We start from the raw sequence: 24,920 nt of genomic DNA, 5'->3' as shown, positions 1-24,920 counted from the left end.
TGTCCAGCCCGTAGAAGTGAACCATCCGAGATAGTTTCCGCTGACGCCCTCCTAACTAATAATCAACGGAGAGTGCGCTGGGAAAAGGTTGCTATTGATAGTGTAGTACTCTCTGAAATTAGCTCAAAAGTTTCTTGTGCGTTGGAAGTCTTTCAGTCTCTCCAGAGCCACGAGGCTGTTGTTGGTGAGTCTACCTATATTCACGAAAACTTATTTTTAGGCCTTAAGGCTCTTTTCTCTAAACCTTGTAAGGTTAAAAAATCGCTTCTACCAAAGCCAAATTCTTGGTATAATAAAGTATGCCGCGAGTCTTATGGCAAACTGAAATCTGCCATTAAATCTAAAAATCAGGCCAATATTAGAACAGCCAGGAAAGATTACAGCAAGGCAAAAGTCTCGGCCAAACAAGATTGGGACAACGAACATTGGAACGACCTCTTGGTCGCCAGTAAACAAAGAAATCTGACAATGTTTTGGCATATTGTGAAATGGGGCAACTCTCCGAGTTCGCAGGTCCCCTCAAACCATGTTCTCCCGGAAACCTGGGTGTCGCATTTCGAGTGTCAGTTTTCGGACACCAATCTGGTTGATGTGACTGCTTCCCCCATCATACAGGATATGTCCATCCTTCAGAATTTTACATTTGACTGTAAAGAGGTCGAGATGGCTTTAACTAAGGTTCCTAGTGGCAAGGCACCGGGCATAGACTGTTTCCCCGCTGATCTTTTTAAATTTGACCTTAGTAATTGGGTACCTTACATCGCATTTATGGCAACTGCTATAGCCAAAGGGGCTGTTTTCCCCGATTCTTGGAAGGGCGCCAAGATATTGCCCATCTTTAAGAAGGGTGATCGCTCTTGCCCGGGGAATTACCGCCCGATTAGTTTAATTGATTCCGTTCAAAAAATTATTGCAAGAATGATCCTGGCAAGAATTCAGTCCTGGATTGAGCAGGAGGATATCATCTCGCCCCTGCAGGCCGGGTTTAGACCCTGCACTAGTACCATCGACCAGGCGTTCAAGTTTCAACTGATCGTCTGGAAAACGGTCTACCTTTGTGGCGGTACCCTGTACGCCGCTTTTGTTGACCTCCGGTCAGCCTTTGACTTAGTCAATAGGTCCAAACTTTGGGGGGCTTTAGCGGAGTTAGGGATGCCTGCTGATCTTTTGAATATTGTGATTAGGCTGCATGAAAACAACTTTGCACAAGTACGATGGGGGAATCAAGGGCAGGTCACCGACAGATTCAAAGTTAATAGGGGTGTTAGGCAAGGGTGCGTCCTTGCGCCCACTCTTTTTCTGTTATTCATAAATAGATTCGTGCAGTACTGTACATCTACATCCACTGACGCCCCCACGCTGGGTGGTATAAAAATTCCACTACTCATGTTTGCCGATGACACCCTACTCCTATCCCAGACTCTCTCTGGGTTACAGGCGGCTTTGAACGTATTTGCCAACTTTTGTTCCGACTTCGACCTCCTAGTTAATGTCTCTAAAACTAAGTACATGGTCTTTAACAAAGGGAAAAGTGTGAAAGGCCATGTGACTATGAATAATGATTTACTCGAACGTGCCAATGTTAGGACTTATCTGGGGGTTGTCTTCGAAAACAAGTTGAATTGGAGGCCACAAATAGATGTCCTATCTCTCAAATTTGCCCAGCTCTCTGGGAGCTTGCTTAAAGAACAAAAACAGTCCCAGATGAAAATGATAGGTCCAGCGATTAAAATTTATAACGCCAGGATTAATTCTGCGATCCTTTATGGCGCAGAACTCTGGGGCTTTGCTGATCTTTCCTCTTTGGTTATGGCACAATATAAATTTTTGAGGATCCTTACGGGTCTCCCCAGTTCAAGTCCAGTGAAACCGCTTCTGTTGGATCTTGGTTGTTATTCTTTTGAAGATATCGCCAGGTTCAAACCATTGGCTTTTTGGAGGAGATTATGGACGGTACCGGAATTAGGCCCCTATGCAAAGGCATTTTTGGATGTTCGTTCCATCCTGGGCGCCGGTAATATTGTGTGGTTCAAGCAAGTTAGTCTGCTATTGGAATCCATGGGCCTGGGAATTCTTTGGACTGACCCGGCGAATAACCCTTTTCCTCCAAAAAAAACTCTTTAAAAGCCTTTATTGGTCTATGGTACTTCAGAAACAACTATCCCTAGTTCCAGCAGAGTCTTTGACGGGTAGGTTTCTCGTGCAGAAAAAAGTCCCATTTTTAGAAGCCTATTGGGACATTATTACCAGGGGAAACTTTATCATCCACAGAGGGTTGGCACCCTACCCACGAAACTATTTACTAAAAAATGGAAGGGTGAGGTCGGCGATTCCTGTCACTGGTGTACAGACTGTGCTGAATCGGTGGGTCATATATTTTTTGTCTGCCCGGCTTATGCAGCCCCCCGGGCTAAATGGCTCAAACCTATATGCCGTACCTTGGGAACAAGACTGGGGCTTGAGGCCCTAAGAATCTTAAGATCTGATACTGGTGAATACATCGTAGTTGCCGTGGCCAAATTTCTGGGTTGGGTATGGATTATCAGAAATAGGAAGCATTAGATACCAGTGTTGTGTTTAATCAAGATTTCATTGTTTTTGTTTCACCTTGGAACTGTTCTTATTTCTTATCTTGTATGTAATGTTTATTTTTATATTGTAATGTCTTTTTTTGATGAAATTGATCGATAATAAAGACTAACGAAACGTATTTCATGCCTAAGTGTGGGAATATCACACTTGCTTTTTTTTCCACCATCTGCTCAAACGGATCAAAAGATATTGAAATTAACAAGGGACTCATGTCTGCACTATGCTGGACCACTGTTGTCAGGTGTTAATCTGGTGTGAAATAGTTCTCAGTTTATGTACTGTGAAATGGCTTATCGTGCATCCTGAAAACAAGTCTCTACATATTGAAGTGTCGTTTTATGGAAGTAATGGTTCTTCCTTTGTCATGTACATGTTTTGTTCATTTTCCTTGCACATTCAGGTGACCCTGTACTCTAAACAGCATTTATTTTAAGAGGACAGAAATATCCCTCACATATTTTACTCTTCTTTTAAGACCTGATGGCAAGATGTTACCATGCCTTCTAGCATGGCACTTACCTTATGCACGTGGTATGCACAATGCTGTTCTGCAGGATCCTATCCTTATTGAAACAAGCATTGGCAGTGGCCAGTAGGTCTGGCTTTAAAGGAATGTTGCATGACAATGTTAAGTATTACATGTATATAGCATTGGAATAGTATTTGTGTGGAAGCAAAGAACTGTAGAATAATATTGGTGTAGGTTAAAAGTCAGGTGACAGTTGCACTGTCAAACCAGACCTTAATATCCTTGTAGACTAATGACTGCCCTACTTCCATCTGTGCTACTGTCAGAGATAAACACCATAAATGATATAATTCAGTGGTTGCCAAACCTTTTGGAACCACGGTCCTTTTTTAGAATGACCAATTTACATGACCAACCAACCTTTAATGAACATGAAGAGTGACGATTTTTTATGGTAACATTTCCAGACAGCACATTTTCCATTGAAATGGCCTCTAACTTTGCACAGGCATACAGTTATACTGATAAAACGTAATAGCATACAGCACTTGCATGATCATGTGTGGAAATTGGGCTTTTATGAACATTGATCATTTGTGCATCACCAACTAAAGTGACTATGGGCCTTATCACGATGTCGGTTAGAGTTGCTACCGACCGACACCGTCTCGGTGTGGGGACCGCCCGATCATAGGTCGGCAATGTCGCACACCGAATTAGGATGGTGCAGTCGCAAACTCCCATTTCTCTATGGGAGCTTGTACGGTGGACGTGCCTGCCACACTGTGCAGGGATTTTCAGGGAGGCTCCATAGATGCCCCCCAGGGCCACAACCGGAGGGCTGGGGGGAAAGGGACCCTGCTTGGGGCCACCAAAGTAATTTTCCGACATCCTTTCCATGTCGGAAAGGCTGTTGGAAACTGACATCATAATCCTGCTGGCGAAAGCGTCATCCTTAAGGGATTATGAGCCCATTCAGACTGTCTGACATGCTACTTGAGCCCATCGGAACAGAGTCTGTTTCACCGGCCGGTTTACACTCCGACCGCCGTCATTGTAATTCAGTGGTCGGAGGCTTTCCGATGGCCATTGTAATCAGGCCCCTATGTGTTTTGATCCTATTAGTCTGTTTCCAACACACTTTAAATTACAAAAAAATTACTTAATTTTTCCTTTCCTAACTGCTGAATTCATACAGTTAATTTACAGATACTTACATTTTGTTGCGTGTTGAAAACAAATCCTAAGATTGTCAAATAATTCACTTCAAAAACTGCTGCGATTTGTCAGAAGACATAGCCTGACATTTGACCTCTGTCCATGAAGCACTGCAAATCTGACAAGATAAGCACAAAATTTAAGGGGTTTTCTTTTTTTTATTGCTCTGACTTTCTCAACCCACCAAAAATCGGCTCGCGACCAACACTGATCTAATTTTCTAAGACACTTTATTAGCTTTACAGTGTCATGTATGTGCCCTTGAAAGGCCAAGCTGAGGCAGCTGGATAGATAAACAAAATAATCACAACTTTATGGAGAGCAACCACATTTTTATGGAATCTCACAGCTTCTGCCCAAATTAAAACATGTACTCTTTGATCCCAACTTGTGGGAGGAGCCAAAGCCCCCATCTATTGATGCTCACATAATTGTCTGGCAACAGCTGCGCTGTCAAGCCAGACCATAACATGCATTTGCAATGCAATCGGTCTCGCCTTTGGGACCTTATATTTATTTAGCTATGCAGCACGTTAGCCTGGGTGCTGAAACATCATCTTTTCTTTAATATGGAGGTAAAATAAGCACCAAACTGCGTCACACGCCAGGTATGGGAACACATGGAGAGACATTTTGCCTTTCAGCAGGAAATGGTGTAGTCCTAAGCTCTGTTTTTAATATAAAATCAGGGCGTTTGGTGGTCATATCACTTAAAATATAAGATTTGAAAAATATATTGTCTACGGGTGCCCATGGAAGAAAATGTCTATGGACTGGAATCTAGAGAATGCTAAAGTGATTCTGGTATTTTACTGACCTCTGCTGGTTGTTTTTCATTAAGACAGTTAAATAGAGACAGTTGAACAGAAAACAAAATCCCTAAGCGGAAGCAGACAAGTCCTAGGGCTGATCTCCAGAGCCCACAAAGTACATACACATATAAGTATATACTAAAGTATATACTAGAGGTCTCAAATGCTCGACCTAAAAAGGAGCTTGGAGTGCAGAATAAAAAAAAAAGTGCACTTTTTTGTACTAGAAGGGTGCATATGTATGCTTGTATTCTGCCGCTGCACTCAGCAGAAAACAGGCCTGCACATGCACACTTCTCGAATACCTGTAAGAGTTACTTGATATACTTACTTCTGGGTGACAATTTATTCAGTTGAAGAGCCTCTAATCATTTGAACGTGTTTGGGGATATATTTTTAGTCCATGTGAAATCTGTTTCCCAGTCCTTGACGCCATTTACATTTACCAACTTTCGTCCTTCCCAAAAGCTGTAGTGAAGAATAAAAACATCTTTTTTTAAGCCATACAAAATAATAAAAAATATTTGTACTGGATCATTTCTTTACATGTACGCATTGCACATTTTTCGTTTTCTAGAGCATGTACAGAAGTGCGGAAACACGAAACTTTGGCAGCTTTGTTTGTAACATTTTATTGTGTGTTAAGGTTTTGCACTTTAAACCCACATTTTGTTCAATATTGCGGATGTTTAATGTTTTGTTCCAGTAGAAAAGTTATTAGATTTGAATTAATTAGAATAAGTCATGCCAGTCGTTTCTTCAAAGTGACAGTGGCTCACCTGAACAAAGGCCACTTAATATAGCCTACGTGCCAAATCTTCACAGCAGCAGGTGAGCACATGTTCGAAATGTTGAGTGCCGCCCTAAGCCATCCATTAGATGTACTGGTGCGTTATGCTCTGTGATTTTAATTACTCAGTTTCTCATATTTGTCATTTGTTTATAGGATCGTCTACGTTAAAAAGACCATTTGAAGATGGTTTAGTGGATGATAAGGATCCAAACAAAAAGATGAAGCACAATTTACGAAAAGGTAGGTGGAACATATGTTATGTTTTTCTTCATGCATTGCTATGGACTAATTTTTCGATACTTCCTCTGGAGTGTTTTGCCTTTGAAAAAATACAGAACAATATACACTTAACTAATGTGTGAGGAACTTTGACCAGTAGATTGGAGAAAACGTATACCTCGTAATAAATTTGAAGCGTTTAGTGTTTAGTGCCAAACAATGGGCCAGGCTTTCATCAGGACATTATAATGCTGCTGTTAAGAGAATAAAATAAGTGATATAACAGAAAAGGATACAGGAACAAAGATTTTCTTGATGCGCCTGTTTCTTAAAGTGAATAACCTACAATCAAAGTTAAAAAGCCAACATCAATGTAGTGTTCTGAAGTGCCCATTGTTTGGCACTATGGCTGAAACATGTCGACAGATTGATTTTTTTCATCATAGCGGTTTATAATTTCGACCGCTAATGCTCTGTATTTTTAATCCTGGCAAAGAACGTCTTACAATAAAGTTTTCTCTTGACGTCCTTTAGTCAGTTTTAGACTTCACTTTCCTCACAGTTTTGGTTTTGTTTTGCGCTGCGTCCTCATTCATACTACTAGCTCTTCATTTGTGGATCTATAACATCCAATTTAACTTACTAAAACATCCCTGAGCTCCTCCCTCTTAGTAGAGGGGGTTGTAGCACCCAGAGGAACTAGGTTTTTCCTCTGGGAGGAGAATCCCAAATGATGAAGCATGTCACCTTTGGTGAGTGAGGGATTTCGTCCTGTAAAGCGATATGCCCTTAAATAACTCTGTATAGCTTAATTACTAGTTCAGTTTCACTCTTTTCTTCTTTTTTTCATAACTGATTAGTAGTGGTTTTTCCACACTTGTTTATAACGTTTTTTGTAGACCTCGGGATTTCTTATTGTTAATTGCTCTGTTGTTGGGGATTAAATCCTGTGTGGTCTTTAAACTTCCCTGGGACCCTCCGGCTTTGAACCGTATTTATTTTCAGATGCCGAGAGAATGCCTGCTGAACGAAGGGAACACTCACTGGGGCCAGTCCAGCAGAGTAGGCCTGAACACGCGGGGACCCACGTGGGTGGGATTGCGCGTTGCTGGGCCCCACTAAGAATCAGACGGTGCTCTAGAGTAGCAGCCTAGCCTCCCCCCTGTAGCTGGTTTAGGTGACGGTGAGCAGTGGGCCCCTGGGGCGAATCCCATTATTGGTGTCTACTGGAGCGCTGGGGCAAGACAAAGCTGTGGAGTCAGGAGTAAGAAAGGGCCAGATCTGCCCAGGCCCAAGTTTCAGGAGTGGGCCTCGCCCCCTTATGCATCAAGGCCCTGCCATCTCTTTGCGGTCACGCCCGGTCAGGGATGAAAGTGGATTTGGCCCCAGGAAGAAGGATCTAGTGACCGAGGCGAGAGCCGTAGAACGTGGCGACTGGGAGGACCAACACAGCAAGCCAGGACCTTCAGACGGCCTTGTGAACTTGTGGCAGCGCAAGAAGACACGTGTCAGGCCTATTGCAGCAGCACCCCCTACTGACTGGGGTCCTACAGTTGGCCCCGAGTTTGAAGGGTCCCCGTGCTTTCAGGACCCCCTGGACCGTGGCTGGCAGTGTCATAGGGCTTCGGCTCGAACCCTGCAGCATCAGATCTGCGCACAACAGTAAACTGAAGACCAGGTGCGGATGGAGCGATCCTATCGCCTCACTTGGACCGGGACCCCTGAATAGTCCTGAGATTTAGCCTGACTTGACTCCAGAAGCCGGGCTGACGGTGAGCGTCTGTCCGGGCCCTGCAGAGATGTCCACGCATCGTACAAAGAAAGATCCCACAATTAAGGACCTCCTGCAGAAACCGGGCTCTAAGAAGGGGGATCCGCTGATTGCCCAACAACAGGAGAAGGAAGTAGACTCTCCAGGTGAACGCCAAGAGGAACCTATCACTCTGGGATTCCTGGAGCAGCTATTCGGCTCCTTGAGAGGACTTTGCGAACCTGAGACAGGATGTTGCCTTGGACATCAAACAGATTAGAACGGAGGTGCAGGAAATCGGCGACCCGGTTGACTCCCTGGAAAGGAATGGCGACCGAAGGGAAGAGGAGATCACCAAGCATACCAGAGAGTTGCTGGAGCTCAGGGACTGAAATGGGGAGCTACATCTCTGCCTCGAAAACCTGGAGAATCGCTCGCTGAGGTCCAATATATGCATATAAAGGCGTACCTCTCCTGGCCGATTGGGGAGGGGAGGGGGGGGGGGGTAATTGGAAGAATGGGTGACCCGATTCTTCCGCCATGTTGCTTCTGGGCTTGGTGACAAGGACATCATTCTAGACCGCAATCACAGCGCGGGCCGCCCGGCGAGGGATCCGTGACTACCAACAGGATATTCTCACATGCCTTCACTCTTTTCACTCTTTCTTTTGCCACCAGACACGAAGCAACACTGGAGTTTGAGGGGCTCAAGGATGGCATCTGTCAGGACTTATCACCACTGACTCTCCAACAACGTATGGCTCTGAAGCCAGCCACGGCCTACCTGCATGATCAGGTACCGGTGGCGCCATCCATTTTGTCTTTCCTTTGTGTGGGATAAGGAGTTACGCTCTGTGCGGTCACTGAAGGAGGCGCAGGAGGTGCTTGGGCTCGATTTGGAGGAAGGGGATTCCACTGGACGGTTCGCAGGAGACCATGCTGCACGCGAGCCGAAAAAACCCGTTCGAAGGAGGGGAACCAGGCATGAGAACCCCACCAAACCCACAGCTACGGAGAGCCAGAAGGAACGTGAGGCGCTGATCCGTCAAATTCAGAGTCAAGTTGAAACCGGGGCCAACCTGAGCATCTGATTGTGTGTCCTGAGACTTGCTTATCCTGCTGTGTCACAGAAATGCTGTGTTAAACCCAGAGATGAAGAAACCCAGCCTTGGCTGAGGGAGCCCATGTCCAGCCACGTGATGACCACCTTACGGACACATGGACCTTTGCATGACGGTGCGATTTATGCCAGGTTTGTGGCACTCTCAATGTTTACTTACATGCTTGTGTTCTTTGTCTCTTCTTTTCTCTACTTCTCTTTCCTTTGCCAGAGGGGCTTCTTACCTATACTGCAGTCACGGAGAGGGTGGGGCGATGGGGGATGGTCTGGGGTCATACTGATTCAAGGGGGGAATCATGGTTCGCACTCTGAGGGGTCGGCCTCAGATCCGGGGGCTGCTCCCATCTCTTGTGGTGTTCTAAGCCTGCGTTCGGGGCGCTACAACTTAAGTGATACAATGGGTAGGACATGGGGGGACACTCAGCTCAAGGCCCCACAATCTTGGAATTTTGGGGTCTGGTGGGAGATGGGATGGGTCACTTCTGCCTAAGAATCAAGGTACCGCAGAGGGTCGTGGGTGGCTTTGGAATAGTGGGGTCGGGCCCCTACTTTGGCGCAACCTCGGACATGGATCCCTGCATGCTGTCCAGGAGACTAATGCGTCTACGATTAAGGCTAAGGTAATGAGCTTTAATGTTCGGGGACTCAATACACCCAGTTAAGCGGTGTGCCTTACTTGCATTGCTTAAAGAGGAGTGGTGCGACATTTGTTTATTGCAAGAGACCCATTTTAATGCGCGCAGACTGGAAGCGTACCTGTTCCAAATGGTTTGACAGACAATATTTTCCCTCCACTCATGGTAAGGAGATGGGTGTTGCCATACTAATAGCTTTCCAGGCAAGATGTTAACACTGCGAATACTAGTGGACTCCCGCACATACACTATAGCCTCCATCTACAGCCCTAACGATCAGCAGGATGCTTTCTTTCGGGATACATTAAACGTAATGGGGTAGTCTTCGGACTTGGTACTGGGGGGTGGGGGGTTTAACATTGTGCCTGACTCACTGCTGGAAAGATCCGTGGCACGGGTGGGACATTCGGGATATCTCTCGGAGTCTATGCACCAGAGACTTGGGGAGATGGGGCTGACGGATGCCTGGCGACATGGCAACCCCACAGCCCGAGAATATACCTTTTCCTCAACGTCGCACCAAACCTCTGCAAGGATCGACTTATTTTGGCTCTCCCAATGAGTATTGGGCTACATCCAGGATGTGACGATGGGGACAGCGGCCCTCTCAGATCAGTCTCCGATTGGTCTGATCCTGTGCCTTCCGAAGGTCCACCCAGACAACGCTTGTGGAGATTCAATCATAAATTACTCACATACGACTCTAACATTACTTACATACGGGCTGCGATCCGAGATTATATAGCAACTAATGATGGTGGGTCGGTCCTGCTTCCCGAGGTCTGGGATACCCTAAAGGTGGTAATTAGGGGTCGGTTCTTGCCTATTTCCGCAGGGCTCAATAGAGAAAGGAGACATAAGAGACAGCTACTTGAAGCGCAGGTCAGGGAGTTGGAAGGGATTCACCGCTGCACGGGAGCATTTCAGGCGCAAAGGCAACTCCATACTGCATGGTAACAATTAAAGGCGCTGGATTACGATCGGGCAGAGTACGCACTCCTGCGTACTAAGCAGCGCTAATATGAAGGGGGAAACCAGGCTGGGAAGTTACTTGCACACCTCTTGCGATCGCAGACGAACGCACGTCGCATTGCCGACATAAAGAACCCATGCGAAGAGCTTCTCCAGGGGGACGCAGACATTGCAGCCAAGTTTGAGGTCTTTTACACCTCACTATATTCAGCGGACCATTTGGATGAGACTGCAGCCATAGACTAACAGGTGCTGGTGACACCCCTTCCCCCTGATGCTGAGGCAATGAACTCAGACATTCTTCCTGAGGAGTTCCTGCGCGCTATACAGACACTCACGGCAGGCAATGCGCCAGGGGGACATGTATTCCTGGTAGATTTTTACAAGGCTTTTGTCCAGGAGCTTAGCCCCATCTTGGTCTGTCTTTTTAATGGCTTCAGTTATGCGGGCTCGATAACCCTCACAATGACTATGGCAGAGGTGGTTGTGATATTAATGCCTGGTAAAGACCTTGCGGGATGCGCCTCACACCGTCCGATTTCTTTATTGAATGTAGATCTAAAGATATTCATTAGCATTTTGATTGCACGACTGGCTCTGCATATGCAAGGTCTGGTTGACCCAGATCAATCGGGCTTCATCTCCGAGCGCAGCTGTAGTGACTGAACGAGGCGCCTCTGCCACTTACTGGACAAAACCCAATGCACACAACAGCCTACAGTTCTTTATCGGTCGACGCTGAAAAGGCGTTTGACCGTATACACTGGCCATACCTGAGCCGAGTCTTGGACAGATTTGGGCTAGGGGTTCGCTTTTAAAGATGGGTGCAGTGCATATATCGTGCGCCAGAAGTGCATGTTAAAGTGAATGGGATAACCTCCACGCCGGTGCGAATACGGCGAGGGACTCGTCAAGGGTGCCCTCTGTCCCCCTTGCTTTTCGCGCTCTATATGGAGCCATTCGCTGAGAGGGTCCGTCAACTCCAGACGGTTACAGGGATCTGCATGGGGGACAGGGAACACAAAATATCCCTTTATGCTGATGACGTGATGTTGTTGCTCACACAGCCAAGGTTGTCACTCCCGCCCCCCCCTTCTGGAGGAGTTCACAGCATTTAGTGGCATATTGGGCTTTAAGATTTCCCCAGGTGGCGTCCCATACTTGAGATTGCAAATTTTTCCCACGTCCGAAAGCACGGCCATGGCCAACTACTCCACCTTACTGGACGAATCCCGGCGTGAGCTCCTCAGTTGGAGGAAACACGCCATGTCCTGGCTGGGTAGGTTGCCATCCGTTAAAATGACCCTCCTGCCCTGCATCCTTGATGTGATGAAGACGCTGCCGCTAAGCCCACCACCCCAAGTGCTGGTGCAACTCCAATATCTAATAGGGAACTTTATCTTGGAGGCGAAAAGTGCCCGTATGGCACGACATCAAACCTTTCTCACACAGGAGGACGGGGGTGTTGGGGTACCACACGTAGTGAAGTACTTCCAAGCAGCGCAACTGCGATGTATGGTTGAATGGTATAAACGGGAATCTGAGAAAAATTGGTGTTTCATTGATCGTTGTGTTGCCGGGATGCTCATTTGGAAGGTCCCTTGGCTACCAAAACGATATAGACCAGCAGGAGCTTATTTATCACCTGTACTGAAGGCGACTATGGGGCCATGGGACAGGGTGCAGGAAACCAATGGCCTTTCGACCCTCATTTCCCCGCTAACCCCTATCATAGGCAACCCCGACTTCCCCCCAGTACTTGAAATGGCAAGAAGCTGACTGTAAAAGGGTGGGTGACCTATTTGATGAGAGCGGGATCATGGACTTTGACAAGTTGGTAGCTGGTTCTGGACTCCCCAGGACACTTACTGGTAGTACTTGGTGATTCGACACAGGGTAACTTGACTGCATATGCAACCTCATGCCTGCCACCCTCTTACAAAATGTTAACTATGGTACATAACACGCACTTCAGACAAGCGCCTGCTCTCTGACATCTACTAATTCCTCAATAAACCTAAACACAGTGGTAAAACCCCAGCACAGCGTAGATGAGAAGCAGATTTGGGGTGGGAATTCTCCCCCAAAGAATGGCAAGACATCATCCATAGGACCAGAGCTTCCTCTTGCAGAACAGCAGGGAAGGAGATGTTTTTAAAGGTAACCCACCATTGGTATTATACCCCGGTTAAACTTGCTAAATGGAAACCTGCTGCCAATGATTTATGCTGGTGCCACTGTGGTCAGCCAGGTACGTTAACTCATATCCTCTAGTTATGCCCGAAAATACAGCCCTTCTGGAATACAATCCTTTTGAGTAGATTCCATACATCACACCGAAATACCCAGATTCCCCAGTTACACCCTGCAGGGATTACCTAACCCCTGAACTATCCTCTTAAGTCATGCAGAGGAAGAGCTATCAGGTGTTACTGTCTAGGTGGGGAACGGACGAGGTCCCAACTAAATTAGATTGGCTGTATCTAGTATGGGAGAAAAGATTACGGTTGGTTTGTCTTTCACTTCCCCCAGGTTCGATAAAACGTGGGGCACCACCATTGACTTCCTCTCCTCCGAATTTGTGGAACTCACCGTCCCAAGATACTTGCAAGTCCTCCGCCTCTCCACCACACAGACCCAGACTGGTGTCCAACCCCAGCTAAAGTCATAGCCCCTTCTGTGTCCCCCAGGAAGACAAGGACTTTCCAGCTGCCCACTCTAGCTATTTTCTCTATTTCCTATTTTCCTCCTTCTTTTCTTCTTTCTTTCCCCTAGTTACCTATGTTGAACGATTTTCAAGTAAAGCTCCCCACCGGCCAAAGGATGTAGGTGGCAGCTAATGTTCAGCTTTGCATCTAAAAATTAATAAAGATTTAAACCATAAATTCAAGGCCTCTGCTCTCTGGCACCATCCTGTAAGCGGACATACTTCTGTGCCTGAAGAACTAAAAGTACAGGAGCTGCTCCATGAGCATGTTTTACTTTTTCTTTGGCAGGTAACACTCCTTGTTTCATTAGAAGTCTTATCTCCTGTAAAGTAAAGGTTGTATTACAAAAACAGAAGTATAAAGCTTGCTGCCTAAAATAGTCATTAAGCATTGCCTCTTTTTTGTAGTGTATCGCTTGATACTAAATTATATACTATCATTTGCTGTCTTTCTTAGGATTCTTACATTATAACATAGAATATGTTAACATGGGTAAGAATCCTGAGAAAGACAGTGAAGTTACTTACTTGCAGCCATAGTTCTCCAGCATAGTTATTCTCTCCATATTAATATGTGGCCAACCATTGTTTTGCAGCATTGCATGCCTCTATCGGTCTTCGGAGCGGAAAGATGAAGGTGCCACTGAGCACTCAAAATGGGAGAATACAGCAGGTCTCTAGCAACCAGGGCTCTAAACAGAAGACGTTTAGCAGAAAGTTGCCTCACTGACCCTCCCTCGCTCTCTGGGTAAATATAGAAGAGCATTGAAGGCATAGGAAAGTGCCATACTTTGGGTGTTTATTAAAACAAAAAGTAGCTCTAGTGATTTTGTAGAAAAAGGATGGGCTTATAAAAGTGCTCTTGGGGGATTTGTTGGCTTCCATTCCACCCAAACAGGGTGCTTATTTTAGACACTTGAACTGCCAAATGATTTCTATGATGAAGACAAATGATAGGGGCCCTATGATCATCAAACCAATGTGGGGGGAAAAAAGTTAAGCTGTTGCGTGAAGTAGATAGTAAACACTTACTGGTAGGCACCTGCCGTTTGGTGGGATGCTGACACTGTGTAAATTTGAACTTGTCAGGTTGAGGACAGCAAGGCCCCTTTAATTTACCAAAAAATCCAATTTCTGTTATATATACTCAGTGAAAAAGAAGGATTACAGTGATATTATAGTTAAGTGTTGAAATGAGATCAGAACAAATGTTTAAAAAAGTGAAAAAACACTGGCATTCTCCACTTACAGTTTAGTGAACGAACTATAACTTGCGCCCGGCCATGCCCTGCTTATGAACTCTCATATTACATCACTCATGACATAGTAAATGTCATCATTGATGACATTCCTGAAAACGTTAATCTGTAATTGCAACATTGTGCTAAAGACTTTGTAGACGGCAAGTAATTCAACAAGCTACACCTATGGCCAATTTTCTATCATCAATCTTGTAATTATGGACATAACCTTAGGCCACAAAGCATGTCTGTCAACTCACACATATTTGATAGATGTGACTGTCTTTTTACTGGTATTCACCTGTCTAACAAACACAATTGCCTTCATAAACTTCAATAGGGTCACACAATTTCAAAACCTTGAACACTCGCTAAGAAAAAGTGTTTATTCTCTATTCACCTTAGTGGTATCACCCATTTAAATATTTTAGATGACCTTCAATTTGGGTTAAGAGCTTGACAGGTATGTTTTAGCCACTGATAAAGACGCCTTCAGCCAGGCCTAATAGACAACCCTCCATAGTTTGGTTATATACCCTACATACATTCCTGTAATGAGCACAATGACTTAGTCTTATAGCCTTGCGTACAACCACACAGAGGTTTAAACCATATCCAAGTGGGCGACCCCTGCATTCTACATTATTCATCAATAGTCAGTGCCTCAAAATCTTCCCTGACGGTCTGGAAATAAACATCCACACCTTACAAATGTTTCCTTTACATAAACTTTGTTTATAGCACTGTATAATACCTATTTAACTTGGGCTCTTGCCCAGACATGCACTGGGGATTTATCCATTCTGAACAGAAGATTTGACTTTTCTCACAGGTTTTTTTTATTATTTTTTTTTTTGCAACAGGCTTTGGCTTGAAGCCACAGCCTACTTTGAAACATGCTTCTGCAACTCTCGTCTGGTGTGTTTATCCTTTACCTTTCTTAAAATTGAGTATTGCACCCCAAACTTTATTGGTTGGTAAACCATGCACCATATAACTTTCACCATGCTCAGCCACACTTGCCTCCAGAGCTTACGCTATTTCCATTCTATGCCCCCATATGTGTACACACAGTAATTCTGTGCTGTATATGACTATGTCCTTTACTAGAAACCTTTTTTTTTTTTTTTTTAAATGGGTGATGGTTTTATGGAGTAATGTAAATAGCAGTGTAATGGATGTTGTAATCAGTGATGTCATTTAAAATGACATGAGTTTTTTGATGTCATAAGCAGTGCATAATGAGAAGGCAAGTTATAGTTAGTTCACTAAACTATACTGGTGAATTTCAGCTTTTTTTGTGTTTTAAATGTTAGTTCTTAAATTTCATTTAACCTTGGGAGTTTTTTCAGTGAATTTCTCACAGTGTTTTAACATATGTTAACAACTTAAGTGGCTACGGGTGTGCCTATACCTGAGTACCATGTTTACTTTGCCACTGAAACCAAGTTGCACCTGACTGCAGAGGCCGAAATCATGCATGGTTTGCCTTTTGTTTCTGTTCAGAGAAGACCTAGCTGTTAAGGCTGGTCTGCTTCTGTTGAAGCTAGACCACAGTGGATTTTCAAATGGCTTGGTCTAATGTGAGATGTCAGGGTGGGCAAAAAACATGATAGGATGGAATTCTAGCCAGAGCAATGGCCAATGGTTAGACTATTTCCAAGCATTCCTTTCATCACTTTTTCCATGCTTGAAAATCTTCTTTCCGTACGCAACTGTGATGTTAGTTTTGTTGCCCTGGGGGAAAGGGTCCCTGGGGCCTTTAGAGACTCAAGCAGGGAGGTCGCGTGCTCCCCCCCCCCCCCCCCCCCCCCCCAAGCCCTTCCTGAAAAGCAGGTCTAGTCCCAGGTGGAATGGGTCCACGGGCCTAAATCGGTCCAGGGATGTAGGCCGCGTATCCTCTTCCCCTTTAACAATACGTCGGGCCCCGGGGCTTGGTAAGGGGGCCCCACACATGCTCACATCCCCCCCAAAAAACATGGCCCAGCCCGATCCTCCACATATATGCTGCAAAATAATTCAAAACAAGAAAACGTTTTTGATCCCAGGACTAGGGGTCCAGGGTATTAATACCCCCTATGTTTTTTTTATTTGTTTTGTTTTACTTTCTTGGAACTCGGGGCTGAGTCCCGAGTCCTAAGATGGCTGTCACCATTTCTTCTCTGAGGTGGTGGCATCCAATCAGATCTCAGTGTGAGATATGTCTGGATCCGTGAAGGCTCAGCATCGCTAGATATACAACGTTTTTGAGTATTAATTGCTCAAAAAATACCTAACTGGTTTACACCAAAACACGCAGAGCACTCTTTCTAGACCAAGATCTAGCGTTTTTGCAACAATTGATGTAAACCCATTCAGCAGTTTAGGCTGTAGCTGTATCTAAGGTTCCTATGGGAAAATGAATGGAGAAAGCACATTTTGGCACCCCCACCTGTTTTTCTCGGCGCCCGCTTCACGGATCACCCCTAAGCTTTACATACAAAGCTAGTCAAAAGTAGCAATTTTTTGGAAAGTTTCAGGGAGATTTGTTAAACGGCGCCAAAGTTATTAGCAACACAGAAATGCATTTATAACCACCCAATGGCAACCGCCGTTTGGTGTGTGTGTGTGTGTGTGTGTGTGTGTGTGTGTATGTATATATATATATATATATATATATATATATATATATATATATATATATATATATATATATATATATATATATATATATATATATATATATATATTCACTGAAAAACCATAGGTTTTACAGCCGTTATAGTTAGGAATTAGCCTTTAAAAAACCTTAGAAATTCACACAAAAAAAAAATAGATTTTAGGGACGTTATAGTTAGTTGAACATTTGACTCCTATAAAACCAGAGAAATTCGCCTGTTATAGTTAGTTGAGCTAACTATAACTCGCGCGCCCGCAATGCATTGCTGATGATGTCACATATTACATCGCTCATGACATGGTCAGTAACATCACTGATGACATCATCCAGTGAATGTGTTTCTATAAAATGTAAATATGTTTTTATATATTTATGCCAAGGTGTATTGAAGAATGAATGCATTTACAAGTGCCTAAAGGAATTATTTCGTATGTGTGTGACTGACTGTATAAGTGAGTGTTGACCAGGTCTTTATGAATGCATGGGTTAGTGACTAAACTGTGTAAAAGTCTGTATTAGTCTCTCCATTGGTGTGTAAGCAACTGCATGGGTTGCTGAATACCTACATGAGTGTCTATATAGGTTATTGATTTGTTGTCTGAGTATCTGTATTGGTCCCTGAGTGTCTGTGTGGGTGGGTGGGTGTATGAGTCTGTGCATAGATGTCTGAGTGGGTGATTCAGTGGTTGTATGGATTAAAAAGTGCATCTGGAAAGGGCTGTATGGGTGAGTTAGTGTGTCTATAGGTATGTTGGTGAGTGAATAAATGTCTCAGTGGTATATCCGTGACTAACTACATATGTTTTAAGCCGCTATATGTGAGTGTTGGAGTATATAAATGAGTATACGTGAGACTATAGTGATGTGGTATGTCTAAAAATAATGAAGTTAGTGTGTATAACTGTATACATGATTAAATGGGTAGGTGATTCATTCTTTGCATTACTGACTAGGCGTGTGAGTAACTCTATGGATGAGTGGCAGCGTGTGACTGCATGTATAGATGTATGAGTGCATATTATAGTCCTCTATTGATGAGTAACTACATGTATAAGTGACTGGATGTGTGTGTAGACCTAGGAAATGGTGTGTGCTATGTAGTATATGGCATTCTTCTGTGTATGGTTTCAAAAATAGTAGTCCGCATTTTAGAATAGGTGTATCAAAGTTTATATTAGAGCATCAGTATGTGCATCAGATGGTCACTTGGATGATGTCATGAGTGATGTCATGTGTGTTGTCATGAGTGATATCAGTGATGTCATCAGTGATGTCACTGACCATGTCATGAGTGATGTAATATGTGACATCAGCAGTGCATTGCGGGCGCACGATATATAGTTAGCTCAACTAACTATAACAGGCGAATTTCTCTGGTTTTAAATGAGTCAAATGTTCAACTAACTATAACGTCCCTGAAACCTATGGTTTTTTTTGTGGATTTCTAAGGTTTTTTAAATGCTGATTCCTAACTATAACGTCTGTAAAACCTATGGTTTTTTCAGTGAATTTAGAAGGTTTTTTAAATGTTAATTTCATATTTTAATGTTTATAAAACCTATATTTTTTGTATTATATTTTTAAATATTTTGGAACTCTATTATACTTCTTGTTTTTAACTTTAAAAATCATGTAATGTTTTATAGCTTCCCCCAAAAATATGTATATATATTTTTTGGGGGGAGAAAACTGCACTCCCATACCGGTAGCGTACCAAGCTCCATCGCCACACAAATCCTATCCACCAAATCCTATCCACCATATTGCTAAACTCGTAAAGGATGCGCATTTCGTATCCGACGAGTTTGTGGCACCGCGTCCTGCGTAACATCATATACGCATGAAGTCACCCCAGGTACTACTTTGGTATCCGACGGGTAAACAGTATCAAGCCACGTGTTACGTCATGTACGTATGGGGTCGCGCCTGCTGCACGTTGCGTATTTGATGAGTACACGCTGCCAAGCCCTGTGTTACATCACAGACGTATAGTATCGCAGCGGGTACGCCTTTCCCTTTTTTTCTTTTGTCTCAAAAGAATATCTAAATAACTTTAAACAGTATGAGTGCACGCGAAAATCTAAATTATTTTAAACATTTATATATTTCTAACTGTAATAAACTTATATTATGATAAATATATTTTGTCAAAATCACATCGGGTGCGGCCTCCTTGCGCGCTCGGTGCGCGATTGCCATGTGACCTTCACAAAAAGCATTTGATTGGTTCATAACATTTCCCATTGTAACAGTTGTACGACCCCACCCATTTTACTCATTCTCTCTACAGCGTTTGATGAGACACCCATTCTGCTTAGAAAGCTTTTTTGAAAAGTGTTTTCCTGTATACACATGTCTTATACTACACACAACATGCAACGATCATCTTGATCAATATTCATGCTCTGTACATTAGCCTTCCACTTGTGGTTGCCATGCATCTCAAACGTTCCATCAAAAAACAAATGTGTTACACGATGCCCCTGGTGTGTGTGTCTGCACATTATTGTGCTGCCTTTCGGCCTGGGTATTGCTGACTCTAAGGAGCATCATCAGCCACGGGCAGACTGCACATCCTAGATCACATGCCATCTCATTAACGATAGTTTCCGACCTCCCGACACATGCTACACTAATCTAAATTGCACACTCTGCGAGGTCAAAACTACAAAAGAAACGCACACAAGTACCTTTCCTGGCCAGGCAGGAACTGAACAACGCCCAAGTCCCCGGAATAATTATTCACACCCGTACGCTGGCCTGGCGTACGCAAGCCCAGCCCACTTTGCGTACTTATAAATAGGATAACCACAACGCCACACGTCCCTCTTCTTCCACACTACCTCAAATGATTTGCCGCATCCACCTCGCATATCACAATGCACAATAAAAAAAAGAAATGGATCCATGAGGTGTACTCCATCCTGGCAATCAACACAGGCTCTAAATTGTGAGCCCTACTGCCAGTCGTCTACGAAAGGGATCCATGAAGTGTACACCACTCTCCTGCAATCAACACTCCATCTGAATTGTGAGCACTGCTGCCCATAGTGTTTGCTCACACAACAATAACAGCAGGTAAGCAGAGCGGCCTGGGTGCACAGGGCCTCCAATGGAGCGCGCTGCGGTGAGAAGGGTGGGGTGCTTCAGCATAGCTGCGCAGGTCCGAACAAACGATATTGCCATGTGTTATGATGTGATCTTTGACCTCATTCAGTCATATCTCTGTCTCATTTTAAAGACCTTCTGGACTGTACTGTAGGCCTGAGCCAGCGGGCAGCGCTGCCCTACAGACACCTCTTCAGCGCAGTGCTGCGGGAGGGATGGGATGCATCAGCCAGACTGCGCACGTGCGAATAAGAGATATTGCCATGTGTTATGATGTGATCTTTGACCTCATTCATTCACATCTCTGTCTCATTTTAAAGACCTGCTATACCATAAGGTAGGCCTGGACCTACGGGCAGCGCTGCCCTACAGACACCTGTTGAGGGCAATTCTGCGGGAGGGGTGGGGTGCATCACCCTGAGTGCGCAAGTGCGAAAAAGCGATGTTGCCGTGCGTAATGATGTGATCTCTGACCTCATTCAGTCACATCGGTCTAATTTTAAGGACCTGCTGGACCGTACTGTAGGCCTGAGCCAGCGGGCAGCGCTGCCCTACAGACACATGGCGTTGGCTTTTAGGACACTGTGGTGAGCTCCTTGCTAAGTGTACATGCACACAGGCTCCCGCCACTGCATTACACGCGCACATTATGCTTCTAGCATGCGCTCTGTTCCTTTGTATGTGAACGTTGGCATAACATATTATTTAACCTTGTGTATTCTGGTGCACTCCAACTCCTCTTTGAACCACGATTACCACTAACAGTTGGTAGATCGTACTTCAAAAACAAAGGATGCACTCCACTCCTATTTTCTTTCAAGCTTGAAATAAACCTTCATTTACCTCCAGACGTTTCCACCATTAAATTATTTCACCCTTTTCAGACATTCAATTGATTGCCACAAGAAGGGCGGAGCGGGAGCTGACCCCGCAATGATGCCCTGGCATTCTGACACCTTCCATCGTGGTATCGTACAAATATACCACGGACTAGGAGCTTGCACCAACACGTCGTGGGACACACCAGTGGTGGCAGGTGAGCAGTGAAGCCTCGGTGTGCAAGACCTACAATTGAGCACAGTGCTGGGGAAGGTGTTGGGGTGCAGCACCCTGGGTGCACAGGTGCATGCAAGCGATTTTCCCATAGCTAATAATGTAGGACTATATTATCAAACAACGGCGATAACATTATCACTTTAGCGACAGGAAAGTGACTCTAAAACGATGATGAGGGGTTGATAATATGCCCTTGTAAATTCCCATAGAAGCCCAGGTTCACACCAGAACCTGGGCTTCTAAGGGAATTCACAAGGGCATATTATCAACCCCTTATCGCCGCTTTAGCGGCAGTTTCCTGCCGCTAAAGCAGCGATAATGTTATCGCCCTTCCTTCATAATATGGCCCATAATCTCTGGCCTCATATATTTAATTTTAAGGACTTGCTGACCCACACTCTTTCTCGCAGACCCCAGCGTCCTAGACAAACGGGTGACGGAGGGTAAACACTAAGGGCTGGGTGCAGTAGGACGACGCTCTGTCTCCTCCTCCCTCTCTTCTTTTGACTCTCCCTCCCCTTCTCCTTTCCACCCCCTCTCCCTCCCTTCCATTGTAACTATGGTCCTTTCATTCGGACTACCTTTCTTTACCTCTTCCACATAGCACACATACTTATGTGTTCGAGGCATATGAGCTGCAGCAGTCACATTATTGCATTAGATCACCGCCTAGTGTTGGGTCTGGATGTTGCACGTTGTTGTCTTGGAAGAGTCTTCGAGATCTCACGAGATAGGTGACTCCTCCCCTGGACTACAGTGCGCATGGACAGCTCCTCCATCGTCGGATTGTTTTTTTCCGCCATCGGGTTCGGATGTACTTCTGCGACGCCAACTTCGACTCCGAAGTTTTTCAACTTTAGTCAAGCAAATCAAAGTATCTCGACGGGATTGCTCTCCGGTCGATGCCCTACAACTTTACAGGACTTTATTTCTCCTATTTTCATCGACGCAGGCCTCCGGGCCTATCGACGCCACGCGGGCTTCGGGCCCATGGAAAGGACCCCCTTCAAAAAATGCCCACAGTGTGGAACTAAATACCCACACACGGATCATCACCCGGTGTGCAACAGATGTCTATCTCCAGAGAATAAAGAAGACTGCTCAGCCTGCGCACTCTTCCGTTCCAAAAAGACCATCAGGAACCGAAGGGCCCATCGACAAGCGATGCATTGACAAGCAGCATCACCGGCACCGGACGATATCTTCGACGACCCCTCGGATGCCGAGGACTCGGACGACCTACAGCTCGTCACAGTCGAGGAATCTGACTCAGATGACCCAATCCCAGCGGGGCAGCACGTGAGTACCGATGCCCCTGTCCCAATCACCCCACATAAGGCTCCGGTCAAGACATCACCACAAGGCCTTCGTCACGATCGAAACATCCCTTCGGAAGCCCCACCCTCGGGCCCGGCTCCGAAGATCATAGAAAAGCCTTCCGGTAGCTCGGGACACCAAAAATGCCTTCGGCGCCGAGAAAACCACATACGGCACCAATTCCGGCTCCGGCGCCGAGAGACTCGACCGTTCCCAAAAACGTCGAGCCGAAGCATCTCGAGCCGGAAACGGTCGATCCCAAGAAAAATATCGACCGGAAAAAGACTAACGACTCCAAAAAGGTCACAGAGCCTAAAAGACAGATCGAACCCAAGGAAACGGTCGATCCGAAAAAGGACGTCGAAGTCTAGAAAGCTCCCGAACAAAAACAAGGTTCCCGAGCCAAAGTTGAAGCCGAAGCCTACAAATCCTTCGACTCCCAGTAAAAAACACCAAAAATCTTCGGTGCCGAAACCACTAAATACAGAGGAGGAGCTGTTTTTTCCGGATCCAGTCGATCCAAAACAGAAAAGAAGCATCATAGACCCTAACACCGGTCATGTGGTGCTCCACAAGAGGAAAATTCATCCTGCCTTACCCTCTCCTATTCCTCTAAAAAGGAAGGACATTGCTACTTCTCCGATTAGGCCTCTTACCCCTCCTCCTCTCTCTCCTATTCTGCCTTACGTGCCATACACACCCCCCATGCCTCCACAGCCTGAGGGGGACCCAGATGAGGACATAGATAATGATCCACAAGACCCTTATGAAGATCCTGATGACACAAATCCTAACCTGGACACATGGGGAGACCCATATTCACCAGACAATAACACACCTCTTCTAGACCCCACACCATATCCTTCAAAACCATCCCCTCCTGACGACACCATTGCGTTCCATCAGTTAGTAGACAGGGCTGCTAGTTTCCACGGGGTAGATATGCATGCTGACCCTCTGGAAGAGGATTTCTTACTGGACACCTTCCCGACCACAGAAAGAAGTGTACGCACTTTACCCATGCTCAAAGGGGTTTTAAAACATGCACCAGAAATATTCAAAGACCCCATTAGGGCTAGAATACTCAACCCTAGACTGGAAAAGAAATATAGAGCAGCACCCTCCGACCCTACATACATCAAGGGTCAATTACAGCTGGACTCTTTAGTAGTAGCCAATGCACGAAAAAGGGCTAACTCACAAACCACTGGTGATGCTGCACCACCAGAAAGAGAGTCCAAACTACTGGAGGCATCTTGGAAAAGGGTGGCTTCACAAGCTGCCCACACATGGAGAATAGCTAACACCCAAGCATTGTTAGCTAGATATGACAGGCCACACTGACAAATTAGAGGAGCTGCTACAACATCTCCCTGACCCATATAAACAACAGGCAAATGATCTTATCCAAGAAGGAAAGTTCATCACTAATGCTTCAATGAAGTGTGCTCTAGATGCAGCTGACACAGCCTCTAGAACAGTCAATACAAGCGTGATGTTAAGGAGACACGCATGGCTTCGCATATCAGGTATCAAACCTGAGGTGCAGACCACTATTCTCAATCAACCCCTTAACCAAGACTTCCTGTTCGGGCATGAAACAGATGTCCTACTAGACGAAATGAAAAAGGATACTGACACCGCTAAATCTATGGGTGCACTGCAGTCTTATCAATCCAAACGTTCCTTTCGTAGATCCTCCTATAGAGGTACAGGGAGAGGGAATAACACACAAACCTCTCAACCTTTCCAAACTACCTCTCAAAACACATTTCACAAAGGCAGAGGAGGATGTAGAGGAAACAATACTAAAGGCAGAGGTAGAGGTAACAACAACAACCGTACCTCCACCACTCCCAAACAGTGACCTCTTACACCTGCCTCCAGACCACTTAACACCAGTCGGAGGCAGATTATCACAGTTCCTACCTGTCTGGGAATCCATCACGACAGACAGGTGGGTGAAGCAAATTATCCGTTCTGGTTACTGTCTAGAACTTACATCTACCCCACCCAACATACCACCCAAACACAGACCAATGTCAGAGGAGCATACCATACTATTACAACAGGAGGTCTTAGCAATGCTACAAAAGCACGCTATAGAACCAGTTCCCCTGCAGCAACAAGGGAAGGGAGTTTACTCTCTCTATTTCCTAATCCCCAAAAAAGACGGCTCCCTCAGGCCCATTCTCGACCTTCGTCCCCTCAATCAATATATACACTCCAATCATTTTCACATGATCACACTC

The 24,920-nt window shown here is 45.1% G+C and overlaps 1 protein-coding gene across 7 annotated transcripts in view; it reads left to right on the top strand.

Moving 5' to 3' along the window:
- Window positions 1-24,920, top strand: part of STRBP (spermatid perinuclear RNA binding protein) — a 605,440-nt gene that overhangs the window by 340,364 nt on the left and 240,156 nt on the right. For all 7 annotated transcript variants that reach the window (XM_085612449.1, XM_085612470.1, XM_085612476.1 and 4 more), the window contains one exon: window positions 6,038-6,124. In XM_085612449.1, the coding sequence (XP_085468575.1) occupies window positions 6,038-6,124 (87 nt within the window). The remainder of the gene's footprint in view (window positions 1-6,037; window positions 6,125-24,920) is intronic.

This window comes from Triturus cristatus, chromosome 1_2, assembly GCF_964204655.1.
Source record: "Triturus cristatus chromosome 1_2, aTriCri1.1, whole genome shotgun sequence".
In the NCBI taxonomy this organism is placed as follows: Eukaryota; Metazoa; Chordata; class Amphibia; order Caudata; family Salamandridae; genus Triturus; species Triturus cristatus.
This window is presented reverse-complemented; position numbering and strand designations above follow the sequence as displayed.